Here is a 26,481-nt window from a genome sequence, read left to right on the forward strand (position 1 = left end):
TTAATGTATGCAAACATGCTCCCTGGAGTGCATGTTCAATAATCAAATGTTCAAATATACTCGAACGCAAATGCTAAAGAAATGATTCACTCTTGTTTTTTCATTTATCGAAGTGAAATACAATTGCAGCAGCCGACGGTAAAATTCTGGTGTCAATATTAAATAGTAAAAATTGCTGTCGAAATTGATGTGAGCATAAACAAAAGGACGAATTTTCAATTTTTGAATAAACGTGTTTTGTTGTATGAGTTTTTATAAATGAGGCTCATACTGCTATAATTTTTCCTTTTGGTTCTTTTATTAAAATTTGACCAGTGAAAAAGTAACTGTCGAAAAAATTTCGCTTTCCCTGAATTTTGAAATTAGATTTTGTAATTGTGTACTTTGTTATCTTGTCAATCTGTACTTCTTTCGTTTTGTTATAGTATGTTGAGTTTCTTTTTATAATTTAATACAACTACTATAGCTTTTCATATCTATAATTATTGAAGTCAAATATTTCTCGATTTTCCCTGTCAGAAATTTTCTATGGGCTCAAGAAACGCATCCTTTTACCTCTCACTCATTTTTCAGTGTCTCAAATTTTGAGTAACTAATTTTGATTCCAAAATTGAACTGAGCGTCCTAGCCAACTTGTGATGGAAAACTTGATCAGATGGAACATCAATTTGACCATTTTGATATGGCAGGATATGTCAAAGTTATGGTAGGGTAGCAATTGGAGATTAAATCGATGGTAATTTTAACTAAAATTCATAAAACCGAGGGCAAATAATGTCTTGGCAATAAAGTTGGACAGCTTCATTTCCAAATGACTGCAATTGGAAACAATGATAATTTTGAGATTGATGGAAAAAGTAAAATGTGTAAATGAGATAAATTTCGATTTTGAAAGTAATATGAAAATCTTATTGTCATGGGCGTCGTAAAATGAGATTTGAGCTCATGTTATTTGAAACTATGTGAGCGCGAGAAATCTTTCAGCGAAAGGCAGAAAATGGCGACATGCTCCAATGGCGTCGGTAAAGATGATTAAAAAATTCTCCTCAGAAGTTACTGATTTTAAATGTTCATGAATCATTATTGTGGATCTAGAACCGAGACTTGAATTTCTTTAAACGTTTCGCTTTTTTACTCTTTTTCGTGTTCCTAGAATAAGTGAGCTTTCTTTTTCAAATCAACTTGTTTCCATTTAGGCTTTTTCGTGAATTCGGATTTGCCCATTCCGAACACTATTTTAAACTCCTCCTCAGCCAATAACATCTCTTTGCTCGACGGATCCACGTCATAAGGCAGTGGACGACCAGATTTCAGTTCTTCGTATGTGTAAATCACTTCATGGTCGCGATTCTCGGCTCGACTCGAATTGAGAACTTGGATTTCCGACTCGATTTGATCAGAACTTAAACCCTTCATTTGACCTTTCATTTGAACATACTTCTCAGATGTCAAGAACCTTGACGGGTTCCAGCCGACAAAAAACCCGGTGAACATCAAAGGTTCATGACCCTGTTGGAAACTGTAAATTGGAGTATTTGGATCGCGTCTTCCCGAGTCTTTGCGAAGGTAGTCTAAAGCTAACTGAGGGGCTTTCTTCCGCTCCTCGACGTTAGCACCGTTCCCAATCCAAACAAAAATGTCAAACCATCCGTCCAGAATCATAACATCCGTTTCACAGAGATCCTCTTGAATAAAACCTACAATCTCCTCGGCTCTGAAGGTTCCGCTAGCATTGCTGCATTGAAACAATCTAGGTTCCACAGCAAAACTCTGGTCTTCTCTTGATTTTGTGTACGTTGCCTTGCCTCCGAGGTTAATCCAAAACTCGTGAGGTTCTTTCCCCTCAACTATCAGCTCGTAATCCCGACCCGAGATTATTCGACTTGCAACTCGGGTCATTTCGCGTTCGTCACCGTTGCATAATTTGCCGAACCAAATGTAAAGCGCCTTTTTAGTTTTTAGTATAAAAGCGTCATTTGAATTGAGATTGCTAGCAGTACATTCAACCTCCACTGCTTTTGTGTTCATGGCGTTATCACCTGTTACACGATAAAGATGATTTCGCGTCAAATTTGCAGTCTTTGTTGAGTCAAGTTGCTTTAACCCTCCTCCTTTTTTGTTCCCGCGGTGGATAATAAGTTTACCCTTGAAGATACATAAAAAGTGATTGGGCTCCTTGCCTTCTACGATCCGAACTTGCACCGCGGCTCCTCCTAAGGAATCGTCAATCTCGATTGTCTTCAACGCGCAGATTCCTTTGGCTTCCTGGGAACTTCGAGATCCAAGCCAATAATATAGGATGTACTTTTGTGATCCGCCTGAGTTGTAAGAATACTGTACAATGAAGCAGTCATCGGCAAATAGTTGCCCGTGGAGTTCGGGGTCTACCAGTCGAATGTCTTTCTTTTCGACTTCCCAAATTTTGACGTCACCTGAAATGAATTCAGATGCGGTCTTTTTGGTTATAAGCGCCCGATGCACAGTACGCTAGGTGCCCGTTTAAAAAATGCACAAGTGTTACAAAGTGAATCTGTTTGTAAATATTGGTCGTGAGGTTGAGGTTGCAAAATCAATACTGAGGTGAAGATTCGAAAGATAGTTGTGTTACAATCCGAAGACATCAATTTTTGATGACACATTTTTGCGACACAACATGGTTTTTTGTGGCAGTGTATTCATACATCAGGAAGGGCAATTCACAGATTTTGTCTTTTTAGCCCTGATAGTTTAATTGATTTATCTGGAATTCATTTTGTGTAACTGGCGATAATTTATTGCTAAAGCTCAGTAAAAGGCCAATCGAACTTATTTTAGGTTTTGAGGTAAAAGTCTGTGTTTGAGAAATTTTGTATATAATTTTGCCTATTATAAGCTACGTTTACTAACAACGCTTAGATTTGGGCTAAAATGCTCTACTATTATCACTTTCAATCTGTCACTCAATGAAGTTTTGCACATTGAGTTTAAGTGTCCGTTCCAACCCACCAAAATTATGTAGGGGCTAGCAATTTTATGCCAGCCCGGCTGCTTTTTGCTAAATCACTTTTGGCTCACACAGGTAAAAAGAGTTATCACTGAAAAGTTCTTGAGAAGTTGTAAAGATCCTTGACAAAAGTTTCATTTTTTTTTGAAGAAAACAAGCTTGACGGTTTTGTTATTTTGATCTTATACCGCAAGATCTAATTCGTCAAAATTGTCACACCGTTTTGCATGGTGTCATTAATTGCTCTCGAAGTTTGAAGCAATCATTTTAAACGTGTGTGTCTTTTTTATGAACATTTTTCGCTTGACCGTTTTTTAATCATTTCTTGGGACTTTTTCACGCTAAACTTCATTTTCCCTCATTGATTGTAATTTTTGCACCCATAAAAAATAATCTAGGCTACAGCCCCCTCGGATTTAAATTTTGAGCGCAAATTGTCGGATCATAGTAAGGATTTTTGTAAAATAAAATACAGCAGTCCACGGTCCCAGCAGAATTTAAGCAAAAAACATTAGTCGGAGGAATTGCTCTCAAAGATTGGTGGGGCTGAGTTCTATTATAGCGCGCTTCAATCGGAGGGACAAGGGCTTGCACTTGGGGAAATCATAGCCCTCAGTGCAGGCACTCGTGGGTTCACTAATGGGTTAGAATGACGTCATTAGAGGTAAAAACTAATATAACGTTGAGACGTTTACTAGTTCTATTCCTAACAGATTCGCAGTTCAATTTGTACGAATTTGCAATGAGAACCCAGGAACTGTTGTTACTTTTGAAGGCAGTCATTTTACAAGCCGTACTATTTTGTTCAAAATTAAAGGCTTGAATTAAAGAGAAAGGTCTTCTAAATTTGTCTGTTGTTGACAGTTCGTTCTTTTCCTGGATTCAAAGCCGCAAACATAGTTCACGCGAATCTGACTCATCCCCTAATATAAAGAAGGAACCTATATATCGGAATTTATCCTCTACCTTGTAAAAAATCAAACTTTACTTTTTTTAACAAAAGAAAAATATTGTTCTTTCTAAAGGTTTGTTGGTATAAAGTTAGGTGTCAAAGTTATAAATTGGTGCCTTTATAAGACTTTTGTTGACAAAAAGAACTAAAGAGTGAGACGCTTTTAAAAGGAAGCTGTGATCTCTTTTTCTTCGACCTCTATTCAGATGTGTTTTTTATTATTAGTCCTGATTCCACTTCGGACTGCATGATATAACATTTTGCAGTTGTTTGGATAAAATTTCATCAGTTAGTTGTCACTAAATTCTCGAAAAATTTTTTGACAAAAGTTTTAAAAATATCCAAATAAGACCTTAACTTTTATCATGTCCGTCACTATTTTATTATGGTGACTTTTTATCGTCTTAAACTGACAACTAACTGATGAAAATTTATGATGGAAGTTTGAGTTTTTCCTGTTATGTTAAGGAAACACAACTGATCTTCGTTGTACATGCAAGGGTTGCAGAAAAATTCTATAAAAAATTAAAATTTGAAAGCAGGTATTTCTTAATTGGTTTTTCCTGTGAAGGAAAGTTGTGCTCTACCTACCGGTTCCCTTTCTACTGTAATATGAGCTTGTTAATTTTCTGTACACAGCGATTCTAAAATGCGATTCAATCATTGGCTGTTACCTGTGCCATCGTCCACCATGCGTGTCTCCACAGCGACCTCTGGCTTTGCAAGGAGACTCTCCGCATCGAACTTCTGCTGGTCGCTGATCTTGGCAACACTGCCTCGTGCATGGGTGCTGCCCAGTCCAGCCTACAGTAAAGTTGATCAAGAAGCATGATTACAATATCGATTTCAAATAGTTCACTGTCGCGCTCATTTTACAGTTTTTGAAACTAACAACCCAATCTTTTTGTTCGTTCTGGAGTTCTGCGTAATTAACCAAGCCAACGCTGAAACTGAAGGGGAAAAGATGACTCAAGGTGACTAGAGAACTTTTGCAGCTGGAGTCTTAGCTGAAACGCCCATTTTTTAAAGCTTTTGCAAAAATCTACGAAGACTCTTGTAAGATAATACCATCTAGTCCTAAATATCCTAAAAAGGAAGGATTATTACCGATTTGGATTTTAAATAATAAAGTGGTTATTATAATAATAATAATATAAAGTGGTGCTTTCTATATTATTGTTATTCTATTTTTGTTCCGACCCTCTTGAGGGGGGAGGAACTATATACTCAAATGGGTTTTTTTTTGTTCCGTGAATTTTCGCCGCTCGATATATTCATCGTAGAGAGTTGAGACTGGTATCATTAGAAAGCTCGTCCAGCGTAGAATATGGAATTAAAAAGATTTTTTAAATTTTCGTTTTCTACAGGGAGTTATCGAGGTTTAAACTTCTGAGAAAAGAAGAGTGAATTCACGTTGTTTATATTCACATTTTCCGGAATTTTTACCTAAATTTTCGTCAATTTTGCTAAAATTTGTTATAATTTTTAAGAATAGTGTCGTTGATTTTATTTTTGAAGACGAACAAGCATTGTTGATTGTTTTGATTTAATTTTTTTAGTCAAAAAATCTGGATAAACATTTCAAAATTTAGCCTTTTTCATTAAAAACAGCACGAAATAAGCTACTTTAGTCCACTTTGATTAAATTTGCCAACAGTGCACCCCCAAACAACACTCATACAATCTTTGTGGACTCAGAAGGGGGCTATTTCTACTTCAGAGTCCGCTGAGAGTGCACTGTAGTTAAAACTTTGCCGTTTTTTGCTAACTTTACTCGTTCATTATCAAAAATGGAGAATTTATTTTGAGTTTTCAACTAACAAATTATCTATATCTACAACATTCGAAAAATCAATTGTTCCTAACGGACAATAAGTATTAGCAGAGCTAGTTTTGGGCCATTCTTGGACTGTTACAATCCAAAAAAAATCGGGTTGTAATCAGTCGGTCTTTTTTTAAAAAAAAAAAAGACTTTTTTTTAATAATAAAGAACAGAACACATCAAATCAAAGCTCAGGAGTGATAGGTCCAACCAATTCGCTTGCTAAGCAGCTCCAAGCTAATGCATTTAGTTTTTCATTTGAAAAATTATGGTCGTTTCTTTTCTTAAAAATAATTGACTTTTCAATAAATAATGGCTTAATTAACTTTTCCTCTATTTTTTTCTTAATTTGTTCAACTTCCAGCTTAGTGTCAGCAAAGAAAGACTGCTTCTTCTTTCTACTGATTTAACATTTATTCTCGGTTGCAGTTTTAAGCCTGAAGTTATTGTTTTCTGGCTTTGATACTACAAGATTTCATATTGTTGTTTGTTTTGATATTTGCCAGTTTTTCACGTTTTCTAGTTTTGTCACATTATCACATTATTGACAGCTCTCATGTCACCTTATTAGCATTCAGAATAAGGCCAAATTGAACATATTGAAATCCTGAAAGATATACATCATCGTTTTAACGGCCTCGACGCCTCTTTCTTGAAGAAATCAATTGAATTTTTTAATTTTGTCTCTAACTGTCATTTATACTTTGTCGTTTCGGTCGTATGAAATTTCCTGTATAGTGATAGCTTTCTTTGGCTTTTCATGGAAGAATAGAAGAACCGATATTCTGATATTAGTAGATAGCTGATGGCTTTCATGACTTTGAAAACAATCGTTTTCCAAAATTAAAAAAAAAAACTTTTTAATTTCGCAATTTTGTTCTTTTTATGTTTCTTTTTGTTACCTAATCTCGTTAGTTAATTACAGTTCAAATATGACATTATGAGTGTCAAGGGAATTAAAGGGATTGGTGTCCCAAAATCTTTTTTTTTAAAGAGTTTGTTATGACCTTACTGGCTTCGACACCGGTTTTTCACAAAAAAAAGTAAATAATTTGATTTTTGTCATATTTGACGTTCTTTTTGTAGATGCAAGAAATATTCTGGATAATTACAGGTCTCGAGGTCTTCCTTTCCATGGATAAACGACCCTATTTAAATAGCTCTTTTTGTAATTAATGCCTTTCATGACATTGAATGTAATTTTGTTTCGAAAAAAAATTAAAAGTATTACATACTTTAGCACTTCGCTTTTTTGTCTACTTGTTACCTAGTCTTACTAAAGAATGGCCACGTACTACATTATAGCTCTTTGAAGAAGGCGCAATCAAATATATTTTGAGTGCCAAAATTTGGCTTGACGGTTTTGACAGCGTTTTCTGGCAAGTTTCAATTGAAATTTTGTTTGTTCTTTGTTGTTCTTTTTAGACGCTTTAAAAAATGAATAAGGACAGGTCCTAATGCCCTTCTATAGACGCAGTGGTAATCGTAACTTTGTGGTAATTTTATTTGATTCTTAATGGTATTTATTACTTTGAAGTTAACTGTTTCAAAAAAATAAGTTAATTTTTTTACTTTACTGTTTTTGTTCTTTTTTGCATAATTGTTACCAAACCTTTCTATGGACTGGTCGCATATTTTTTCTGGTGATTTATATGTTATTTTTGCTTACTTTTAGGTTGATCTGACGGTATGTTGACTTTGTTAATAAATTTAGTTTTTAAGAGGGACATAAATTTTTTGATGTAATTAATGTTTGTTGTTGTTGTTGTTTGATTTTGCTGTTCGTCTTGACTCGTTTTCTTAATATTGACATATTATAGCAATTTAATGCATCAATTTTTACTCCACTGAGTTATTTGCTTTGGAGGCTATCTTATCGTTCATACAGAATTTTTTGAAAAAGACTTGGGCTTTTTTGGGATTCGCAAAAAATAATTTTTGGGTTTTTCTATCTGTTCCTCATTTGGTAGACAATTATGCCAAAATTGAGGATGGGCGGGGTCGGAACCTTATGTGCCATTGCACATTACCAAGCCGCCTTGTTTACATCTAGTATCTTCGGAGTTAAATGCCGGTTCAAAGCCTTCTATTCAACCAACTGTTTTTTTTACCCTTTCCAATTCTTTCAATAAAATTCAATCAGGAGAAATACAACATTAATGGGGTTTATCCAATAGAATTATAGCATCATTGTTAGCATTCAAATATTCCTTCCAATCATGGGAGGAATGAAATTCCTCATAACTAATCACAACCAACCTGTGCATATTTATCTTTCCAGTCATGGAAGTGTAGTTTGAACTCTGTGCATTCTGCCCCGTCTACAACTGCAACCACTCTAGTCTCATTAGCATACTTCTTAGTTTTGATGAAGGCCATTGCATTCTTCATGGCTCCCTTCTTCTCCTGCGGACTGGAGAACTTCCCTTTCCACACGTAGATCACACCAGAACACGTGTCCAGTATGTAGCAGTCCTGAAATTTAAAAAGACAATATGACAACCTGTTTATTCGGAACTGGTTTGGTTTCACCTGTGAGCCTATGTGAACAAATTAATGCGATTTTTGTTATATTGAATATGGAGTGTGTAGCCTAAAGGTGTATAAATACTAAAAGGTGTATTAACCATTATAGAGTCTTGCATAAATATTAATAGCGAATTTGCATAATTTAAACGGGGCAAACCGTTCTGGTTCTTACAGTATATTTAATACGAGCTGAGGTGTTTTTACAGGTTATACTTCTTTTCACCCCGATTCATTTAACCCCGCATATTTAACCCCCATATCATTTAACACCTCTATCATTCAACCCCTCTATCATTAGCACTGTTGTAAGGAATTAATTGTAAAGAAAGCTGGATTTCAAGAAATTCAAAAATCTGAACCAGAAAAATCTTTCCGGAATTTTTAAAAAAGATGTTTAGTTCAAGTGCAACCTTGTTTATTAACTCAAATTTCTCTTTTATATTAATATAAACGACTAAAATGACTTTGACGAACGTAAAATAGAAAACTTTAAACAATTCAATTGAGTGAATAGAAAGAATGGTGGTAGGGATTATAAGTGACCTTTGAGCTGAGTAGTTTCTGTTTGAGAGGAGTGCACCCCACTTCAGTCAAGAGGAGAGAGCCCGAGTTGTCAGAGACTAGGAACAACTTCATCTTCTTCTTGTCCTCTTCCTCCTCATACAGGTCATCCGGGGTCACCTTAATTCACATTAACAACTCATATTTCATCTCATAGTTTTACAAAGTTTCAATAAATTTTATATGCGTCAAATATGATTAAAACTGATTCTTCTGATTTCCCCAGAAATAACTTGAATATCGTGCATTAATTTAGATATGTTTACTTAAAAATCATTGAGTATCGTGCATCTCTGTATGTGTTTTTGCATAAAATTTCGAAAACCATGAAATTGAACGTTGATTCTTACGTATAAAATGGTTGACATTAATTTTGAGTAGCTCTGACTTCTACAATATTGAAATATTAAAGCCTTTAATTTGTTTGAAAAAAAATATTGACTGGTCCTTTTCTTACCTGAATGGGTGGGTTTAGTTGAGCTGGTCTGGCCCCCATGATTCTCTCTAGCTCTTTGGGACAGAAGTCTGTCTCCTCAACCACGTGGATCTTACAGTTTCCTCCCTTCTCGTGGTCACGCATCAAATTGGCCGTCTTCATTGCCTGATAATCGAAAAATATGTTGCTGTTCAGACATAAGTTTTAAAAAATTAAGTCAAATAAATCATTAGAGTTGCTTGTTTTCAATATTAAGCGACTAGAATCTCTACAGAATTTATCGCAAATTTGAGATCATAACCACAAATCTTGGTTTCACCGTTACATCTTGAGCCCTTGAGACGAGAATCTTCTTACAAATCTTTCCAATCCTTACATTTCTTTCCAATCCTTCAAATCCTGCCCACACTCCCTCCTCTACTTATTGCATTAACCCCCATTCATACATCAAAAGCGAAGAATAAAAAACCTTGACGACGCTTTAATTCCAAAATTAAATGTAGGCTCGATTTAAGTATGCAGGCTCTAAGAGGGGACAACAAATTCCGACGAATTTTTGACGTCTCACCCAATGGGAGGGGAGCTCAAAATTTGTTCCTCATCGTATGGAGCGTAAATCAGTAGCATGAAATATTTGGGAGCGAATATAGGAAAAATAACTCAAAGATTTTTCCAATTTGGTAGCTAGTGCGGTTCCATTGATGATTCAAACTGAACTGATATTAATAACAATGATCGGCCGTGAATTAATATTTTCCCAGAGAAAAAATTTTAAAAAGCTATTAAAGTACCTGAATGCGTTCCATTTTGTTGCACGCCCTGCCATTCCAGACGTATATATCTGAGCCCAAGTCTGCTATGAATGAATCTCCCGAATTGAACGACTCCCACTTCATAGGGACCTCACTCACTCGCACCCGCCTCTTACCCTGAACAGCACACACATTGACCACTAATCTATCTATAGAACGATAAACCACCAATTTCGACTGAAATCTGCGTCAAAAAAATAAGCTGATTGACCGATTTTTTTTGCAATGTATTAAAATTTGAACCTGTTTGAATGAATAGCTTTGAAACTTATTCAGTTTGCAGTTTTAAAAGCAATAAAATTAATTGGATCTGTTCTGTTCAATTATGAAAACAGTTTCTTGCAAATGAAAGTTCACACTTAAGGAATTAACCTCGCTGCCACAGTGTCCAAATCATATTTACGCAGTTCTGCCTACTTACATTTACCCTAAGTAACCCAACTTACCCCTTATGTGAGATTATTTAAGCAAGAGTAGCGACTTTGAACCTTCAAGTGGAGCAATTTTGGCTTGCTTTCATCTTGGACGTGATTGAGTGCAGTTGCAATTCCTCCTGGTTTGTAGAATATTCCACTTGTGAAGTAGGACACAAACAGATCAGACTCATTCTGCTGCACTTCCCTGTACTGCACTGCCACCCCATTCAGAGCATCATCTATCTCAACTGTCTTGTATGCTGCAACCGTTGACTCGTCCTGTTAACAAGTTCTTTTTTACTTTTATGGCCAAGGTATTCTGCAAATAAAGGGGAAATAGTGTAAAACTAACAATTTTCGCACCCCACTTTCCCGCTTAATAATGGTGGACAGATCGTAGTTTTAAAGTGAGGTGGTGACGGGGGGGGGGGGGGGGTCAAACTTTTAAGATTGAGAACCATTCTTCACATCATAAAATAGTCTCCGCAAAATAGTTTTGGTGAATCGCATTCTTAGAGACTGTTTACGCGTAAGGATCTAAGAGAACTTAATGACCTCCGAGCCGAGCATTACCAGTTTATCCCATTTTTGAGGACGACAAAATTTCAATTGGACCAGACGAAAAATCGATCAAGAGAAATCGCATAAAGAAGAAACACCGCAGTACCAACATAATGGATAGAAACTTCGTTTGAGAGCAATAGGGAGGCTATCAAATTTTTTTTCAGCAAATTCTGGTTTATATTTGATTGGAGAACCTTGAATTTATTAGAAGGGTTTAGACACAGGCACTGAATGTAAAAGTATTTGTTATTGAAGTCAGTTTGCTGAAAAACCCATTGAAAGGACTGTCATTGGGAATAGACCTTTCTGTTGCGGAGTTATCGCTCTGATGGTCTGAGTTTCAGCGCAAGACTTCCCGAGAGAGCCAAAATAATTCAAAATCTTCTACACGTTGGTGGCAGCCTATGCAAGAAATCTATTTTGGCAATTTGGAACGACGTAAAAAAAATAACAATTATGCTATGGATAATAGTAATACGATTAACCCATCTAAGCAAACAATTTTAAGCAATTTGTCCTTAACCTGAATTAAAGTATTTTCTTGTGCAATACTATAAACTTTTGCACCATAATTCAAAAAACCACAAACTGACAAAGGAATTATCGAAACGGCATCTTTTGTTATTGTTGAAACACCTGTAAGATCTATTACTGTTTGATGCAAAAGCAATGGTTGCAAAAAGCTACTCAATAGAAAAAAACAACTTCTCGAAAAAAGCGAATGAAGTGAAAAACAGAAAGCGTACGTGAGTAATTTGGTTTTCCGAGAGCCTCTTAGATCATTTTTTGTGGGGATGCTTTAAGTTGGCTAAACAAATTCAATAATTGTGATAAAATTTTAAAATATTATCCGTAACTGAGCATAGAGCTCGGCTATTATCAAGACAATGACCCTGATTTCGAATATAACGATCCAATGTAGACTATGTTGAAGCCAGAGTAGGCCATGATACTGTCAGAGACCTAATGAAGAAGATAAAGGAACAGATTGTAAAGCGACATGATAAAAAAAGGACCTCGAACACATTACAGCGTAAAACACGAAAGATGAATGAAACTCAGTTATTGTATCAAGTTGAAAATTTTTCGCGCGAATTATGCCTCATCTTCACTAACATTAAAAGACAAAAACGCCCTAAGCATTTTACTATACCATGGTTAGGGAATGATATTGTTCAGTGGCTAGTCCCGGCCTCAGTAAAAACAGCCAAACGAAAGGCAAGCAAGCTATTAAGAAATGATCAAATGAATCGATCACTAATATGAATGATACAAATCGTATCTTTCGGAACAAATGAAATGGTTTATTATTTTGTTTCGCGTTTAAATGTAGGATCCATAAAAATGAGCTTGGCCAACCTAGATGCACTTTAACCCAGTCTTCTGTTCTTTGTCTCCCAATCTCTTTTTTGTTTTAGTGACACGTAAATACCTGAAAACAATAACTAAAAGTGTTTCTTCGTACGCGATTCTTTCAGTATCTAAAAATATGCAGAGCTTCAAGAATTGAAGGTTTGTGCTTTGATTAAGAAATGATTTTGCCCTAATCACAAATTGTTGAAACACCATTTGCAAAAACTGTTCTAACATTTCTAAAACAAAAAAGTAATCGATTTCATAAATTTATGAAAGTTCTTGCTATCCTCACACTTCTCAAAACCTCCGCAATTGGCCGAATTGTCATCATTGTTATCTTCAAAGACTAAATCCAACTGGGACGGATGTCAACGGTTTTTAGTTATTTGAAACGTCTACTAATCATGTAACAAAGATTTCGGTGTGTTTTATTGACTCTGTCGCGCAGCAAAAATGCTCATCGCTCTTGAATAGTTTTTTTAAACATTACCATCCAAAACACGCAACCGAAGAGCACACAAAGTTATTCAGATGTAAATATATATACTCCTGTTATATCTTTCCTGAAAGTTTTCAAAAGGTACTGCAGTAAAAGACTTAATTAACAATATTTAAGACTAGATCTTTTGGGGTTAAAACTGTTGAAACTACCTATGATGACTAATTTTTGACGAGGTTCAAACGTTTGTTTCTGGAAATCACTGATGTTTTCACCCTTCTTTGTTCATACAAGACAAAATAAAGGAAAAGTCCCAAGTGAATATCCAACAAAATTTTAAACCAAAGAGCCTGTAAGAAAACTGACTCATCGTAAATGAAAGAAACAAAAACACTTTCCATCTAGAAAATTTGTTATGCAATCCGATTAAATTTTTGTGAAAACGGAAAAGATAAGGAAATATTCTAATATTCTTCAATAGGACACTGGAAACTCAAGACAACTTTGTAACGTTTTAATTGCTATGAGTGGTGAAATGCCTTCAATTTTTTGCCAATATTTGGATATACATTTCACATAAGTTGTTCTTTTTTTCTCTGAAACTTGTATCCTGCCAAGAAATGTCAAAGTTTTGCTATGCAGCATCAGATAATGACGTGCACTAAGCTCTACATAAGTTAGATGATAGATCTTCCGGGCTTGACAATATCAGCAAAATTCGTTTGGAGACCAGCTCAGCGTTCACTGTTACATACGTAATTTGTGTGGCAAATTCAAAATTAAAAAACAAGGAATCCCCGGAAGGTCTAGCAAAAGCCACATTCTTTCCTCTGCATAAATATGAAGATTAGACAGCTTAAACTTTTTATAAAATGAAAGCGATACTTAATGCTTGTAAATTTTTTGATAGAATTATATATGATCGATTCTACATTTTTTCAAGTAAGACCTGACTTAAACAATTGACATTTTGAATTGAGACGGAAACAAAACAAGTTTGAAATCGAACAAAGTTGGGAAAAAAGAGTGGAATATCAATGAAAGCTTATGCAATTGGAAAAAAACTAAACTGTGATCTACCACAAGCATCCAATCTTAAGAATTCTTTTCTTCGTCATTTCTATCAGTATATTACCTGATAGTGCTATTCATAATCCTAAATCTGATTACAGATGACACTAATTTGTCATTGATGGGATGCGAAATTGATGACTTTGAGACTCGCCGCAATGAAATCAGCAGTTGACTGTTATCTATAAATTTGTCCTTAATTTAGAAAAACTATTTCGGTTCAACTTTTATTTCTTTTACTTTGAATAGGCAATTGAGTATAAATATCTGCAGAGTTTATTTTAACACAAGTGTAACAAACTTGGTTTAAAACTAGATTCCAACTGATACCCAAGTTTCATTTTGATCATGTTAAGAAGACTTTGGAAACGGCGTGGAATTGGAAATACGTTGAGACTTTTCGTTCCAAAGCAATGTCTCATTGGCTGCTAGAAAGCAATCAAGATCACATAAAACAGAACAGTGTTTTAGTCTTCTGGTTGCGCAGAAACACCATTTTGAATTAAAATTTAGAGTTCATTTATTACATTAAGTGCTATAATCATTGTGAAAATATAATTCATAATCACAAAACTTTAATGTTTTATGAAATACAAGTCTAAGCAAATCTCCTAAGTTTTCCTGATATCTATAAATTTATTGCTTTATGAAAAAAACTAAATTAGGAGTTAATTTGTTTTGAGAGCGAAAGTTCCGGGAAAAATGATTTTTATCAACTCTTGTATGAACCTTTTGGTACAAAAAAACTGAAGGAAGGTGAGTGAGAAATAGCTCCTGAAAAATTATAATCTGTTAGCGAAACAGAATGTGGTCAGTACCTTTAACAATCCCACTGTCGACGACGTAACTAATTTTCCTTGCAAACTGGTAAACTCTTGCATACTAAAAACGGGAGATCTGGCAGAAGTTTTTTTTTCTACGACTAAAATACACATTACCATTTACGATTTATGCTCAAGTTACAGCACTGTCTGCACAGGGTTAAATTTTATAAAAGACAGCGAAAAACCAGGACAACAATAGCGTTTATTACCACAAATTTTCCCAAGAGAACCTAGAATTGGGAAAATATACTTTTTAATGTATTTTTTTTATTGTTTGCATTCTTTTGAAAATACATTATTCTCATAACTGTTGATATGAAGGCCAGACTGTCGAGGACAATACGCTCCTTTCTCTGTCCCCTCGATTCTCTTTATAGATTGTACAGATTTTGTTTCCATATAGCACTTGGAAAATATAAATATATTGCTTTAGTTTAAAAAAATAAACGCTGCGCAAGGACGAGTGTTTTTTGTTCTCTAGTGGCAATAAAACATGGCTGCTCACAAAATTAAATCTTTGCAGAGACTGTTGTCAATGTTTGAACACTGAGCCGAAGACTTTCTATGCCAAGTTGATAGAAAAAAGTTTCGAAAAGGTAGTGTTTTTGAAATTTGAGCTGTATATTTGTATTGTATGAAAGGTCATGACAGAGATCACAGTTAAGTAGACAAAATCAGTCAAAGAAAGTAACTCAAAATTAACTGTTTTTCAGACCTAAATTTTCTCAGCTCCGTTCCACTTCTGAATTTATGGATAGTTTTTTCCACAGATTTCGATTTTTTTGCGTCAGTCTCCTGTATCGAAACAGGGCCGTATTGCTCTTAGAAATTTTTTGTTTTGTTAATCTCTTTAAGGCCGATAAAATTTCGACCACTGACAGTTCGGCTTATAGTTTGAAATATTGTCTGATTTCGTTGGAAGATGTCCTAACTTGTGAAGCAATTTTAGGTTTTTGTGTAGCGTCTATTGCTTTTATTTATCTACCCTTCATTTTGACCACCAAAAATTTGATCATCTTGGCTTTGGAATTGTCATTTTCAAACAATTGTGCGGAAATGTATTATTTTGCATTTTGCCATATAATTATGATATTGTACTATTATAATCACGAGAGGCCCTTTTTTTCTAAAATTTAATTTAAACAAAATACTGGGGCTCTAGTATCAAGACAAATTGCCATAAAATTTTTTTAGAGACTGCCTGTTGATAAGAAAAAATTTCTCTATCCACGGAAAGAAGTTCGTCCAAAAGAACCGATTTAGCAAAAATACAGTTCTCATGGAAATTTATTTATGGTGGTACAATGGCAGCAGAAACGACAAGCATGCAAAAAGTCAGTGGTTTGAGTCTCGGAGTCTAAGGTATATAAGTTTAAATTATGCAAGAGTGACGCTCAGAAGCGCTGAAATTTTGTACTATCTACTACAAGAAACGATGAGATTATGAAAGGTAACGCTTCAAAATGTTACCTTCATTTTAGATCCATGATTGGACATTCTAAATCGATGCCATGCAAGATCTACACTTAACTGCGCTAAAATTTCGAACAATATTTGATTGATCAGTCGAGAATTCCCCCGTAATTTTCTTACAAACTTCTGTGGAGAAAGAATTGAATTCCTCGATTTAAATTCAAAGCTGTCAGCAAAAATATGTGAGAAAAGCTCAAAGGTTAATTCCCCTAAGTTGCCTTTCTGAGACAAAATAAACCATTTTTTTTCAACTGGGCTTTTTTACGCTAACTTGTTTGTTGACAGAGGTACTTGTGAAATAAAGTTTCGAATTCTACATAATGTTTTTATGTTGTCTATTGCTGACGCAATGATTCAACTTCAAATTGTTATCTTAAAATACAACTAATTCGAAACATCCCATTTTTTCAATTTTTCCTTTCAAAATCTTTCTTCTTAAGAACTTCTCAAAACTTAATGAGTATAACTTAGCCCTGCTCAGCTCAGACTTTGTTTCAGCACTATCAGCTCACAAAATTCAGAAAATCTTTGTACTGTTTTCCTGCCCTCATTGATTTTGTCATGGATTTGAAAGAGTAACTCACTACAAAGGAGTTATTAACTACAAGATGCGTTATGTGGCCTAATCTATGCAGAAAGTCAGATGGAAAAACATACTTGGCTTCAGAATTTGAATGATGCACCCGTAACTCTTTTCAACTTCAGTGCTGTTAACGGAGTTTCTTTCTGCTTGGAATTTAGTTACCAAAATTGTTCCAAAAGAAAATGCTTTCACAGACAATTTTTAATCAATAGATGTCGTTTATTTTTTGATACATATTCTCCCAAAATTCAGCAAAAGTTTAGCCAATCTGAGACTTTCATCGTTTGGGCGCTCTCAATATCAGACAAAATGTCTCAATTTTTTTTTACAAATGTACTAACCGTGCTACATTTTTCCGTGGGACAGTTCCCAATGTTTTATAGGTAAAATGTGATATAAAACTGTGATTTTATGCCATCTTTTTTGAGGCAATTCACATGAAATCCATTGCTAAGACTTAAAAATTAAAACTAAATCTATGTGTGAGCAAATCAAAATAAAGATGATGCTTTAAAGTAAATTTAGTTACGCCAACAAATATTATGGTGCTAGGATAATAGATCGAAGGACAACAGATCGAAAGCGAAAATTGGGACAATAGATCGAAAATTAAATTATTCAATTTGCGTATTGACCAATCAGATTTGAGCGCTCACTTATTATACAGCATATAACATAATCTGTTGTGATATTTTGTTCGGTTGTGATAGATTCATATCAAGTCCCACGGCCGCTAAGGCATGGCCATGGCTCGCGAGGCATGACCATAATGTGGTAAATATATTGCAGCTCGCAAATAATACTTAATTTGAACCAATAAGAATAGAGATTAATTTTCGATCTATTGTCCCAATTTTTCTGTTTTCGATCTGTTGTCCTTTTGATCTACTGTCCGGTCACCAAATATTATAGCATGCATGACCAGCAATTAAATAACAACAAGGTGTATAAACTGCTGAATAAAAGAGGCGTGTCATTTTAAACTTTAACCCTTTGGAATTCTTTTTTATCACATAAGACCGAGGATCATTAATATTGTGAACAAAGTTCAGAATCAATTAGACACTAAAAATTTTTTAGTAATCTGCTTTGCATCCACGGTATTTAAGAATTAAATAACGATATTCTTTAAATGCGTTAAATGAGTTTACGTTGAAAAAGAAAACATCGCATAATCTTACATAATTTTGGCGTTGCCAAGAGTAGAGTCTTAAAAAATTTTAGCTTTTGAATGAGTCGATTTTTTTACTAACCTTAGCATATCCAGCGGCAGATTACATAATCTTATCGTTTCAAAGCTTACATCTTCTGTTCGACGCTTTTAAACACGGTTTAATCTTTGATCCTAGATAAATATTGTTTAAATTTGGTTTGAACTTACATAAATTGAACGCAAAACTCTTAGAGTTAATTTTACACCTAAACAACGCATATATCTTTAGCGTGTATTTTTAAACAATTCAACGCTTAAATTTGAGCGCTGATCCTAGGTAAATTAGTGTCCAATTTGGCGTCCATTATACATATTTCAACGCATAAACCTTAGGGTTGATTAACAATTACCGTTCATTTTAATTTTGATCTTTTTTAAAACAGACAGTTACTGCTTAATTAACCATCGGGGTTGTTTTTAGCCAGTTTGTGGGTCGCATAGGCCTTTTGCTGAGTGTCATTAGCTTGTGAGCCCTTTGTTGGCAGAAAAATGTTTGGAATATTTATAGAAATTTTCAGAATATTCACGTACTTTGTTTGACTGAAATTAATTCTGCGTCCACTCATGGGTGTAAATCAAGAGTTCTTTTAGTGTGTAGTGAAGACTTATCAGCACACGTGAGCTCAAACATAAGTTTCTGTTGACAGGCATGCAAAAATTTAAAATCGGGTTTCTAGTCTCAAACATAATTTTCAGTTAAGTTGTCTCCGCAACAACACATGGCTTATTTTGATCCCAAAATCAACGCATTTCAACGCATTCAACGCATTGAACACAATTAAATTTGTGTTACAATCAGATTTAAAACAAATATAGTTGTTACATAAATCTTGGTATGGTGCCACAGTGGTTGAGGAAGCGTTATTTTTCAAGCTTATTTCTTTGATCATGCTATTCAAGCGGGAAAACATTTGACCTTCACAAGGGAGATCGAGAAAGAGAGTTTAGATTTCATAGGCAGTCTTAACTTACGACAGATGTATTTCTTCCGAGCCAGAAGTGAATGTTGAAAGAGAGCTGTCTGGACTTGGCCTCTTTTGTGCAGATGACAATGTAGGAATCTCCCTCGTAGAACACTCCCCACTCTGTGTCAGCTACTCGCACCAAAGCTAGTTTCTAAAGCAAAATCGAAATCTTGAACTCCTCTGGCATTTTTAATATGCTTTTTTAAATCTCAGGTTCAATGTGCGCAACTCAAACCTGATCAGGCCGTCTTTAGATTAAGCGCGCAAGGGTTAAAGCCCAACCCCATGACAAAATCTGGTAGCTACTCTACTGTCTGCATATATTCCTATCATGGCCCACTCCATAGTCTGCACGGTCTGATCAGAGTCCCGTCCAGAGGCTGGATGCTCTGATCAGAGCACAGTATAAAGACTGGTTTGCCTCTGGTGGCATGGTCTGGATAAGCTGAACAGAGCCTTTTTCAGAGCATGTAAGGTCTAGTCAGAACTTTTTTTTCCAGAGTCTGGATAGTCTGATCAGAACCCTTGCCCAATTTAAATTGATGAGCAGACAAAGCCACGTTGAAGTACAAGCAATCTTGAACAGTTTTGCTTGCCACGAAACCTTTCTTTTTACTAATGAACTTGGATTGCATTTTAAAAGAACAACATATTTTTCAGAAAAGAATGCATTCTAACATTTGTCGATGCAGCTTCAATGTTCAAACCTTTTAGTCGGGGTGTACCCGAGAGATGGACTGGAAAACCAGTGTACAACCCAAGTGAGGCAGATCAGGCACCTCCACAGCGATACGTATTTAGGTCTATCACTCGTCTGATCAAAGTTTGCTTGGGTAGAGCACCTATGCCTGGACTTTTTTCTTGCGACTTGTTGGCAAAAATCAAAGTTTTCTAAATTTGACTGCCTGTTGCTATGTTAGTTTGTTATAGCTCGTGGATAAAAAAATAATTAAAATTGTCAAACCAGTCATTTGCTCTACTTGAAAAGACCAAGCTCGATTTTAACTTGCTATGAGAACACCCTCGCTGACTTTACCTTAACTTTAAATATGTGCTACACCGTGTAATTATTGTCAATATTAGACCCCGGATCATAGTCTCAGAGTAACTTAGTATTGAATCATGAACTTTCAATTCTGGACCTTTACTATGGCCATATACTGATCATGTCACGTTTAACACTGTCAAGAGAAAAATCAGAGAAAAAAATCGGATGTCTGAATTGTCTCTGGCCAGTTTCCAAACTAATTCTGGAAATATTATGCCCAGTCAAAATTTGCAACAGAATATAAAGTTTTCACAAAGTCAAAGTCTAAATCTGGGAAGGCATAAGTTTGTAAGACTCGCAACTAAAACTGGCATTGAATATAAAGTAACGATGATTTAAAAAGTTTTCAATGAACTATCAAAGTGCCAAGCAAGTAATCAAAAAGGAAAACCGAAACAAAATTATGATGAAAAACTGAAAGAAAAAGTTTCTTAAATACCCATTTATATCGCATAAGACAACGAACGGCCCCCCAATATTTGACCATAATCAGTTTATATTACATATTCGATGCTCGAGCTCGCTCGGGAGAAACATTGTTCAGGTGATTTTTTTTTTAATTTTAATAAATTCAGTAAATTATTTCCATCCCTTTATTCCCTTTTACATTTTATCCGTACGTACATTGAAGCAAACCTTCGGGATACATTTTGCAAAAAAAACTTAGAACACGGTTCTGAGCTCTACTAAAAAGATGTTTTATAGCTTTGAAGCATTATATCCTATCAAACTCACTAATTGGACGATAATTTTGTGCTAATTTAAATTTGTTTCATCAGATCAAATAAGTTTTATCAAATCCGCATCGTCGAAAATATTTTACATTTGAAGAAACCTTCTGCCAAATGGATTGTCAAAACGAAAAAAATGTAGAAAGTGGCCTTAGTTATTGAACTTGTTATTGCAGGTCAATTTTTTTGACAACGCAGTTTTTTGCTCACTACTACTCTACTAAAACGAAAAGCTACAAGCAGCTAACGATATTCGAAATTTATATATATATATATATATATATATATATATATATATATATATATATATATATATATATATATATATATATATATATATGTGTGTATATATATATATGTATATATATATATATATATATATATATATATATATATATATATATATATAGCAGTAGCCCATTTTGAGCAACTCCTCTGTGAACTTTTCACAAAATTAGCAGGACATGAATTTAAGTTAGAAGCACTAGCATTTTGTTTCTTAAAAAATTTTCGTAGCAGCTCACTATGAGAGTGATTTGAATTCACTGTGTTCTTCAAAAAAGTGCTAGGAATATTTTATACTCTATTTGATGACATCTTCGATTATCAACTGATCAAGTTATTTCCACTTAATTCGAACATTCTTTTCATTTAATTATGTTTTTTATGTGCATCCTGTAACACTCCTTCATCTTTGCATTTATGCACTGTTAGTTGTATAATAATTTCTCTTATAATTTTTGAACAATTATTGATGGAAAATGAAATGGTTATATTGCCAGATATATGAAATGTTTAATTTATGCAATTTATAGGAACAAATTTGAGCGATGTCAGCATATGGCAACAAAAGTTTGGCTGGTTGCATCGGTTGTCTCTAGGATAAGCCTATACGACCCCTAAAGCTGCATTTTCAAATTTTGCTCTAGAGCAAATTAAATTAATCAAAATGTGTGTTCTCTAAAACTAAGTTTTGAAAAAAGGTTAAAAGATAACCAAATCAACTTGGCTAAGTTAGTCTAGATATTGAATTACAATTAGGCAGTTGTCACAAGCCAGAGAAATTGAAGTGATAGAGGCGCAACATTAGGCCTCTTTTTTCGGAATGTTTGGTGAAGTTGGAGGGATTTTGCACGAACTATAAATTTTGCACAAAACATATCTTGTAACCATATAGGCCGGCAATGAGAAACTTTTGGGTTTTTAAACTATTGAATTTACTGTTTTCGGCCTTCTACCCATGTTTTTATATTACACGAAAAATCGTGTGAAAAATTAACACACGAGTTAACTTTTCTCGTGTGAAAACACACGACTTGCGACTATCACACGAAAAATTGTGTAACTCAATGATCATACGAGGAAAAATTGTGTGATTCCACACGAGAAAAATTTAGAGTGTAGTTGTCAGCCTATGAACTGAAACGAAATAAAAAATTTTATTCCCTAAAATTGGGATATTGAATATATTATTATAATGTATTTTTGTTTCAATTTATTTCTTAAAAACGCGCATTTTATGTCTGGGTGTTTTGTGCACCAAATAAAAATTGATGTTTCAATAACGACCAAAGAGAGCAGAGCTCGACCGGAACGATCTTGCAAGATTTTGCAAAAAAGGGATCATTCATCTTTCAAGATAAACTCCATTTGCCCGAATCTTGCACGATCTTGCTGGATAACCCTCGGGTATTTTGTCAAAATTAACAATGCCTTGGACTGGCATTGAGTTGTCACTTATTTGCAAAGGTCAACAAAGGCTTAATTATCGACTCGACTGGTCATTCCTCACCTCAATTCGCCAGCAGGTGACTCCTGGCTGTTTGACAAGAGTCATCAACATCGGGTCATCCGGCTTCCCACCTCCCACAGTACCATTGGAGGCACCAGCCGACGGCATCTCTCAGATTATACCTGGAGCAACTAAAGTATAACACTGATTAAAAAAAGAAATAGAAGGACCAGTTTAGAAAAGGGAGAAAAATAGACGAAGTAATTGATGTAACTGGCAGCTTAAAAGTGTGTAAGATATCTGTGATCAATTTTTCAGCAGTAAATTTAGCTGCAACCTTCAAGTGAAAAGCACCAAAAGCCAGCCGGTTTGTTTGTTTTTTTTTGCGTAGAACTATATTCGACGTTAGTGAGATAAATTCTAATATTTGAAATGAAAACTAATCAATATATCAACGGTTAAACCATGCCGTGATAGCTGGTTTGACAAAAACTAAGGAACCAAAATGTAATCAACTAAATTTCCGCAGCATAATTTTTGCTCGATTTAATAAAAACTAGTTATAAAAAAGCCAGTCTCGCGTAATGAACTAAATCGTTGCTATCACTGAAGCAAGATGCTGTTAAGTAGGATGGTTAAGCCTCTAGGGCTACTGACAACGTTATTCACCAATAAATAATGATATTTTTACCACCTTTACTTATAACTAATGCAATAGTTACCACAAAATCTACACATTCGAGGGAAGAAAATGAGGAAAACGACATATTCGAATCACATAATGACGGGGCTAAAATGAACGAACATTAGGAGGTGGGAAAATATTCCCTGATAAATTTCAGATGGAAAAATGCTACCGCACACAGCTCTAGATAAGGTGCAACAATTTTCGCCTCGTTTTCAGTTGAATTTGAAAATAAACTCAGCGCTGCTTTTGAACGCTCTACAATAAAGCGAAATTGCAGAAACGGTTATATGTATGGTAAAAAAATACGTTGTTTGTTGCTTACCTGAAATTTGACGGGAAGTAGAAAATAAACAAAACTAACTTGAATACGTTTCGCGTTTCTAATGACGTGAAAATTTTTAGAAAAGTAAGAAAACGGGAAATAATTTTCCGCTACTTTGGCGAAAATTGGATAGTTACCGAATATACAGTGTAGTTACAAAAACGTGTGTTTGTCATTGCATAATTATAGAAATTCATTTTTTAACAGAGGGAATGTTGAATGTTTTTAAAACGGTAGAGACGGTACGAAAATGCAGCTAATTGAAACAATTTTTCAAGTTCGTTTCTAAAGAAAGCAAATAGAAAATGATTTCATTGAAGAAAATGGTCATTAATTCAAGTACTTGAAACAAAACGCCCCTTTTCCAGCTCGAAATCCCGTTGTAATTTGAGTGAATGCATATGATGTTACGGGTTATCGGGTTGATGTGGGTTAACCTACAACAACACAAAAAAAGGGCACTGCAATCACTGTCGCAAATTTTAATTGATGTAGTTTTTTTTTCCAATCATGTAAATTAATAATATAACCGAAAGGTTAAAGTTTACATGCCTTCAGAATAATCACGAATATTTATTGAAATAATCAAAATTATACATCAAACTTCTGGTTATCAATTGATATTACCCATTAAGCTGTTCGTTCTTTTATATAAAAAAAAGACACGAATGATCCTAACTGAATATCTATTGGGAAACTTTCATGCTGACGTTGCAAAAACTCTGTTAAATTTCCTCTGAAAAGAATTTTGTTCTCCGTTGCTCTTAGGTTAGAGGGTAACTTATTACATTTTTGTATGCTCCTCAAAATCAAAGATCTTTTACTCTGCTTAGTATACTTTTGCGTTCTTATTATCAGCTGTTTTGTCCGTTTGTTTTGTTTTAACTGTAGGCGGTTTGCACATTTTTTAAATGTTTCTGATACTATCCTCTGATTCAAGTCTGTGTGGAGTTTCCATATACTAAACTTTGAAATAATTAATTCAGCTGGTAGGACATGCGATTTGAGAAGGATATCACGACAATCATCGAATTTACGACGCATATAACACACTTTTATGCCCCAATTAATCTGTCGATTTATACGCTGTACATTTTTTGCTGACAATGTTTGTAAATAAACTCCACTGAATGACAAATGAGACAAGACTAAGGATTTGAAAAATTGTAACCTTACTTCCAAAGGTATATGGTTTCTTACAAGATGTAGTGAGCGAATGGCGGCCACCATTTTCTTTAAAACTACATTTTGGTGTGCTTCAAAAGTCAATTTTGAGTCAAGGTGAATTCTTAGATAACGACAACTCACAGCAGATTTTATTAAATTTCCGTTTGAAGTAACTTTTGGTTCTAATTCGTCACTGGTAAGAAATAAAGTAGTTCTGTTTTATCAGCATTCAAAGTGAGTTGATTTTCCTGCAAGTAATTATCCGTCTTCAGTAAAATATTTTCAATTTTTTTGTAATTGTTTCTCCTGGTTCATATCGACATAAAATACTAGTATCGTCTGCAAATTGAACAAGCTCAAAGTCACCTTTGATTTTTTCTGAAAAATCGTTAACGTATAAAAGAAAAAATTAGGGGTCCTAATACTGTGCCTTGCGGTACTCCGTGATTAACGAAAAAGTTTTCTGAGACCTCGGTGCCCCTTGTGGCGCATTGTGATCTTTCTTCGAGGAAAGTTCTCAATAAATTAACTGCAGGCTCAGAGAAGTTGAAGGACTCTGCTTTCTTAAGAAATATTTTGTGCGAAATTGAATTGAATGCTTTTGCAAGGTGTAAGAAAATTGCTGCTGTGTTTTGCCCATTTTCATGGTTTTCTACTACTGTCTCAGTGAAAAACAATACTGCATCTGTTGAAGGTTTTTTGTTTTGAAATCCAAATTGCTCTTCATCCAATAGACTGTTTTTATTAATGTGATCCATCATTTGGAAAAGGAGAAGCTTCTCAAAAAGCTTAGCAAAAGTTGGTGTGACCGAAATTGGTCGATAGTTGCACACTTGTGTTGTTGATCCTTTTTTGTGAATTGGTGTGACATATGCATGTTTTAGAACAGTTGGAAAGACACTGTTCTGAATACATTCCTTAAAAATAAATTGCAGATGAGTACCAATTGCGTACTTCGCTGCCTTTAAAGCCCATGCATGGACAAATCCTGGACCCGGTGATTTACTGTTTTCTAAACTATCAATGGTTTTGTAGATTTCTTTTAAAGTCAATACTCTAAAATTGAATTTTTCAGAAAAGTGGTCCAACCTATGGATATTGAGAGGAACGAAATCACCAGAATATTTGCCCATTTCCGCAAAAGATTTATTAAATTCATTGCGGATTGCTTTTTTGTCAACGGTCTTGGTTCCGTCTATTTCAATTTCTATAAATTTAGGAGTGATTGAGAATTTTCTGATCTCTAATTTATAGAAAAATGTCAATGCTGTGCTAATTATGCCGTCTGTGTACATGAGATGAAAATAGTTGCACAAAATAGTTGCCTAGAGAACGGGCAAAGAGAACAATGTGAAAAAATCGGGAAATTATCGATGGAAACTTAAATAATTAAAAGTAGTTTCCCGAAAAATTAACTCAAAATATCCTAGCAGTAATCGATGATAGATGATAGGAAAACATGGAAAAACTTTACTGCCCATTTTTATATGCTTAGGTTACTGACAGTTGTGAAACTAACATGCATCGGAACTTGAAATTATTAGAATTCAAAATGCTGATCAAATGTAATAATTATACTCGCACCAAAACACTGAGGTACTGCACGCGCCTCTTTTCAAAGCGTCTTCTCAAATTGTTACCTATAACTCCTGAAAACTCCCGGTTCAAGATTTAACAATGAAGCAGCGAGTGACTATTTTTCACAGCAAAACCCGCCCAAGCTTTAGCCATAAAAGCCGTGATTCTTTGGATGCGGTAAGAATTGGATTTTGAGTGGTGAAGGCAATTTTTCAC

The 26,481-nt window shown here is 34.7% G+C and overlaps 1 protein-coding gene across 2 annotated transcripts; it reads right to left on the reverse strand.

The window, feature by feature from the left end:
- Nucleotides 1–638: 638 nt before the first annotated feature.
- LOC142337808 (advillin-like) lies at nt 639–23,421 on the reverse strand. 2 transcript variants are annotated; one of them, XM_075387337.1, is made up of 10 exons: nt 23,233–23,421; nt 22,571–22,692; nt 19,007–19,150; nt 10,584–10,790; nt 10,075–10,212; nt 9,305–9,448; nt 8,830–8,967; nt 8,017–8,232; nt 4,610–4,739; nt 639–2,432 (listed from the first exon to the last, which is right to left on the reverse strand). In XM_075387337.1, exons 2-10 carry the CDS (start codon nt 22,676–22,678, stop codon nt 1,150–1,152), a joined length of 2,508 nt encoding a protein of 835 aa, XP_075243452.1. In that variant the 5' UTR covers nt 22,679–22,692; nt 23,233–23,421; the 3' UTR covers nt 639–1,149. The 2 variants fall into 2 exon arrangements, with proteins under 2 accessions (XP_075243452.1, XP_075243451.1); XM_075387336.1 differs by having other exon boundaries at nt 22,571–23,421.
- Nucleotides 23,422–26,481: the final 3,060 nt, after the last annotated feature.

This window comes from Convolutriloba macropyga, chromosome 4 (assembly GCF_964194025.1).
Source record: "Convolutriloba macropyga chromosome 4, txConMacr16.3, whole genome shotgun sequence".
Lineage (NCBI taxonomy): Eukaryota > Metazoa > Xenacoelomorpha > Acoela > Convolutidae > Convolutriloba > Convolutriloba macropyga.